General features: G+C 47.2%; 1 protein-coding gene across 1 annotated transcript; it reads left to right on the top strand.

The window, feature by feature from the left end:
* The first annotated feature begins 1,754 nt into the window (after positions 1–1,754).
* On the top strand, positions 1,755–4,451 carry KCTD12 (potassium channel tetramerization domain containing 12). Its single transcript, XM_024207009.1, has one exon. The coding sequence runs from the start codon at positions 3,102–3,104 to the stop codon at positions 4,074–4,076; it is 975 nt and encodes a 324-aa protein (XP_024062777.1). The 5' UTR covers positions 1,755–3,101; the 3' UTR covers positions 4,077–4,451.
* The last annotated feature ends 1,455 nt before the right edge of the window (positions 4,452–5,906 follow it).

Below are 5,906 nucleotides of genomic sequence, written 5' to 3'. Positions count from 1 at the left end.
ATTTATGCTGATTCAAATATTTGAAAATCTATATATTCTATTGTAAGCTCTGTTATAAATAATAGATCTTGCCAGCATTATGTGTTCTCACTTTCTGGATGCAGAGCTCAATCACAAGGCTCTCAAAACATTGCCCACACTGGAGAAGATTAGTTTAAAATATGAATTAGTGGGAATCTCTAGAAAGTGATCTCAAAACACTGAGGGTGCAGTTGTAGGAAGATACTAGTTTAAGAGAAGGAGAGTCAGTATCAACCATCCCCTAAAATGTTGCCAGTTAACTATAATATGAAAATCTAGTGTACATATATTCAGGGTCAAATGGTTCTAATACAATTCAAGAAAAACCCCTTTCTAACCAGCAAACAGATACAATAAGTACTGTAATACAATTAATCTTTTTTCCTCATAAAAAACAATGCCAAAACCATTTTACAGTTACATGGGTAGCAGATCAATTCAAGGTTCTTTTCCTGCTTTTGCCATGACAATGCTATCAGACCAAAAACCAACAGCAAATTCTTTAATTTAAAATCAAATGAGATTAACATTTTGCATTGTTACCCACAACAATGAAAATTTATTGGTGGTTTAATGACCCTTTGGTAGCCAACATTTTACCAAATAAAAAGTAATAGGACTGTCTTAAAAAAAAAAAAGTTTTCTTTGTTCAACTTTTTCTTTCCTCAACATTTCCTGTCTCTGTTTTCTTCAGACTAGATTTGCTATATGTTCACTTCAAGTGATGGTTTTGCCAAGCCTATTCTTGATTCCTTTCTTAGTCCAAAATACCTTTTCTGATTCTCTGTCGCTTCAGCATTTTCCTTGCCAGCCAGTTTTTTCATTAATCATTCTTTCTATATATACCCACCTGTTTCTTAACTGTTTTTCTTTTCCTTTGTAAAATGCCTCCCTTTTGAGCTAACCTCCCCCTAAACACTCTCTTCTCTTAAGCCTTTCTAAAGTCTCTTCTTTCTCCATGCCCTCCCCCCCCCATGGACCTCCAAACCTATGAATGCCCACAACAAGTTTACATCTGAGATACCTACAGAGTGTATTGCTGCTGCTATAACACTCCTCAAACTTTCATGCCTATTCAGTTATTCTCTGCTGAAAGACAGAAAGAGCACTTTCACTCCCAGAGGAAAACAGCTGAGAAGCTGGAAGCAGTGACTATCTCTGCTGTTGCTTGCAATGCCCATGACATAAACCAATATGTATGAAATTCAATGGAGGTAATTTACAATCAAAAGAAAATCAAAAACAAACTTCAACCAATGCATTTAAAATATATATGCATGTATTGTACAAAAACCTAATCAAATGAATCAATGCTAAATCAGAGCTATAACATCACCTGATTAAATACATACATTCACACAGCCCTACATGTGTCGTCTTGTAATTAAAGTACTGGTTTGTGTGTTCTACCTCTACAGGATGGAATATATCAGACCTACTCAAATGTTTATCATTTTGATATTGTCTCATTCTCTACTGACTGAATCAAGGACTGACATGAGGATTACCCCCATCCCATCATAGCTATCAGCCAAGGGAAATTCTTCATTCATTCAAGTGGCAAAGTCCTATGTATTAGAGAAGAAGATTGTAAATTCTGTTCCCTCGGTCATAAGACTGGCACCTTTGGTATCTGTACCTACGTCACCACCATTCATGAATATAACAAACATGCTGCAGTACTGAAATTCAGTATTGGCTTTCTTAGAACTTGCGTGCGTGACATTAGGGATCAATGTGACAAAATACAGAAACTACCAAAGAATTTATTTGTTGAACTATGTGGTGAACTACTTGTGGACTATATCCTGCTTCAGCACTGATGGTACAACAGTAAGTGTTTTTACAGATGCCACCATTTTAAAGAGCAATAGACATTTATTATGAAAATGACAAGTCTTAACTCCACAGAAATGCACTGGACTAGAGAAAAATACATGAAAATATAGACTACATGTTCATGTAGGAAATACATTTTCTTTAACAACAAAAAAAGGTGGCTGGTTGAGGAACATACTTCTCATGGTGTCAGGGCCCCAGGGGGAGATACAAGTTTGGACAAAAGCTTAACAAAGACTAGTGCAGCAAGCTCCCTGAATGATGTGGGATTAATTACTTCACCATCATTAACACTTTTAATATTATTTTTACGATTCTGCATTTGTGATGTAAATAAATTAAAACAATGAAAATGAGACAACACCAATTGTGTGAAAAGGAGATAATTTGACTGAGGGATGTCCTTCATCAGGAGCAGATGAGAGGCATTGGGTATAGGGATGTATGGAAACAGCTTTGACCGGTGGCAATCATTATTTGCAGTACCAACCCAAAATAAATGCCTGAAGTTTATTCATAACATTTAGGAACTTTGCATTACATTGTGCTATACATATCCAAAGTACTGTACAGCCATTAAATCCTGATTCCTGCCTGAGCTGTGTAAGGTAAGCGGCTAACTACTTTGATGATGTTTAGATGGATGAGCAAGTGATCCCAAGTACAAACATTTTCCCAGTGAATCTCAGGCCGGAGCCACATTTGGAAAAGGGACCCGGCTTTGCAGGGGATTAGGAAAGAGACACAGGGGCTCTGTAGTCTCCCTTGTAATTGGGGAAGGGAGGGTACGTCAGTGTAAATCCACCCCCTTTCGCTCCGTCTGAGTGAGAGTCTCTGCGCTCAGCTCTGCCTCCCAGCCACCCTCCCACGCCTCCTGCGAGGTGCAGCAGCTCTACATAAACACAGCCCCGCTGCTAGCGCAGGGGACTCGCCTCTCAGCCTGACCCAGGAGGCTCGCCCAGCGGGCAGCACGGGGGAAATAAGCGAGGCGAGGTGAGGCGGCGGCTCCTTCAGCACTTGGCGTGAGGCGCGGCGGCAGCTCAGCCCGCGCCCGCAGAGAGGGAAGGGGCCAGAGGAGACGCTGCCCGCGCCCGCAGTGAGCGGCTCTGCCAGCGCGGAGCAGAGGACGGCGCAAGGGGCCGAGAGGCGGCGGCTCTTCCCACGGCCGGCGGGAGGAGAGGCGGCTGCACCCCGCCACCCGCCGGAGTAGGGGCAGGAGGCGGCAGCGGGCTCGCTCCGGGATGGCCCTGGCGGACAGCGCCCGGGGGTTGCCGAACGGGGGCGGCGTGTCCCCAGCGGCGGGGCCGGGCTCGGGGGCCGCGGGCTCGTCCGCCTTCCCGGAGATCGTGGAGCTGAACGTGGGCGGGCAGGTGTATGTGACGCGGCGCGGCACGGTGGTGTCGGTGCGGGACTCGCTGCTCTGGCGCATGTTCTCGCAGCAGCAGCCCGGCGAGCTGCCCCGGGACAGCAAAGGCCGCTTCTTCCTCGACCGCGACGGCTTCCTCTTCCGCTACATCCTGGACTACCTGCGGGACCTGCAGCTGGTGCTGCCCGAGCACTTCCCCGAGCGCAGCCGCCTGCAGCGGGAGGCCGAGTACTTCCAGCTGCCCGAGCTGGCGCGCCGCCTGGCGCAGGGCCGGGGGGCGGCCGGCGGGGGGACGCGCCCCGCCGCCCTGAACCGCGACGGCTCCCTCTGCGCCGACGAGCCCCCGTCCCTGCTCGGCTACCTGGAGGCGGAGCCGCCCGAGGCTGGGGGCGCCGCCTCGGCCCCGTCGCCCACCTCCAGCCGCAGCCCCTCCGGCGGCCCGCTGCTCACCCCGTCGCAGTCCCTGGACGGCGGGGCGGGGCGGCGCTCGGGCTACATCACCATCGGCTACCGCGGCTCCTACACCATCGGGCGGGAGGCGCAGGCCGACGCCAAGTTCCGGCGGGTGGCGCGTATCACCGTGTGCGGCAAGACCGCGCTGGCCAAGGAGGTGTTCGGCGAGACGCTGAACGAGAGCCGCGACCCCGACCGGCCCCCCGAGCGCTACACCGCCCGCTACTACCTCAAGTTCAACTTCCTGGAGCAGGCCTTCGACCGCCTCTCCGAGGCCGGCTTCCGCATGGCCGCCTGCTCCTCCACCGGCACCTGCGCCTTCGCGTCCGAGCAGGGCGGCCCCGCCGACGACAAGATCTGGACCAGCTACACCGAGTACGTGTTCTGCAGGGACTGAGCCGGCAGACACGCCGGGGCAGGCCGCCCTGTGCGCCCCCAACCCCTCACACACAGCGCCCTCCATCAGCCTCTGCCCTACACTCCCCCCATGCCCCCAGCTGTGTGCCAGCCCCTCCTTCCCCACCCCCCGCACAGGAGATGTTCCAAACTCTGTCTGTCTCCTCTCCACCCCTCAGACCCAGGGGGTGAGGGGAGCTCCCTCTCCCTTACGCCCAGAGACTCTCTTCCCACGAACTGGGCACCATACCCCACTGAGAAGGGGGGGGGGGGAATACCTTCTCCATGTTTTAACTTCTCCTCCCATCCCATCCCCATGTTTTAACTTCTCCTCCTTGTCCCTGCTCAGCAACCTTGCAGATTTACAACTGCCCACCCAACTATGAAATGGTGAGTGGGACAGCTATCTGTGATGATGGGTTATCCCTCTTGCTCATGATTTTCCTCCAGGAGGTGTGTGAGATTGGGGGCTGGGAATGACTGATCCTCCAGGACCAATTACTTCCTTATCCCTTCCTACTCCATCTCTATCCTTCCCCAAAGCCCTGAACTTAGAAGCTCTTGAACTGGATCAAGTGTGTGTGGCTGGTGAAGGTGGCTGATGGTCAAGGACAAGTATCAAACCAAGTACTCTGGATTACCAACCACTTGAACTGTTAAACCAACTTGGAAGAACAATGTCTATCCTCACTAGATATAAAGCAACAATTTCTTGAAAACTTACAGTGCTTGTGAATCATAACTTTCATAGGTGGTGTAAAATCCTTAGTGTCACAAAGTTACCATATACAGGAACTACATAAAAATCCATTGCACGTTCCTTAAACTCCTTTAAAGTGGATTGGTGTGACATAAACCAGGCTGGTCAGAGAGGAGGTAGAGTGCCTGTTTCCTATGAAAGTGAGATTTTTAGATGTTGAAGTGATATAAGTTTACAAATCCAAGTAAAAACAAGTGAATCCTGCTTGCTACTTTCAGTGTTGTCATGTTAGCACTATATAATTGTTGAAGCTGACTGAAATGCTTCCTCAAATGGCTTTCTTAACAAAATAAATATTGATTTTTAGTTTTTTGTAGCAGTATTATCAGAGAAATCACACTGCTAAGTAACATTTCCTAGGCATAATAAGTACTTTCTCAAAAAAGGTACAGAACTAAACGCAGCCCCAACAAAAACAGGAGCAACAATCATTCCTTCAATGGGAGTTACCCCTCCTTACAGTAGTGCTGAACTTAGTCTATATAAGCTAACAAGTTTAGAACTGCTTCTCTTCTAGAGGAAGCAGCCATAGCTTTCTGTGGAAGAACAACATACTATATAAGCACAAGCTTTTGTAATAAATGAAGGTTTAGCCTCTCTTTTTAATAAGCAGCTAAGGATCTGAGTACAAAAGCACTTTACACTTCTTGAATTTTAAAACATGAGTTCTCTATTCAAGCTTCAACAAAACAATTACACCTTTTTAACCATCCTAAGCATTCAAGGACTTTAATGGTGCATATTAAAGTTTGAGGTTGCAAAGATAAAACTGCGGTTTAATTGATTGTCCTGACTCTTGTATTTAGAGATATTACTAGCATTTACAATCTAACCAAAGAGTTTCACATTGGGATTTCATTTTTAAACCTTCTTTCCTTTTTACAAAGCTATAGCTTCAGATCTATGAATCTATAATATGAAACCTTTTTATTTAAGCAATGTTCATCAATTTGAGTTCCAGTGCTCTCTTTTCGCCACCTAGTCTTTAACAAAAGGCATGCATGAGAGTAATACTGAAAATAATTTGCAGTCTTAGTTTTTTAATACATTAAAGTAGAGTTTATCCATGTG

The sequence above is a fragment of the Terrapene carolina genome, unplaced genomic scaffold (assembly GCF_002925995.2).
Source record: "Terrapene carolina triunguis isolate 2854851 unplaced genomic scaffold, T_m_triunguis-2.0 Scaffold21, whole genome shotgun sequence".
Taxonomy (NCBI): Eukaryota; Metazoa; Chordata; order Testudines; family Emydidae; genus Terrapene; species Terrapene triunguis.
This window is presented reverse-complemented; position numbering and strand designations above follow the sequence as displayed.

Coding starts and splice junctions, on each gene's coding strand:
- KCTD12 (XM_024207009.1), top strand. CDS start 3,102: ATGGCCCTGGCGGACAGCGCCCGGGGGTTGCCGAACGGGGGCGGCGTG.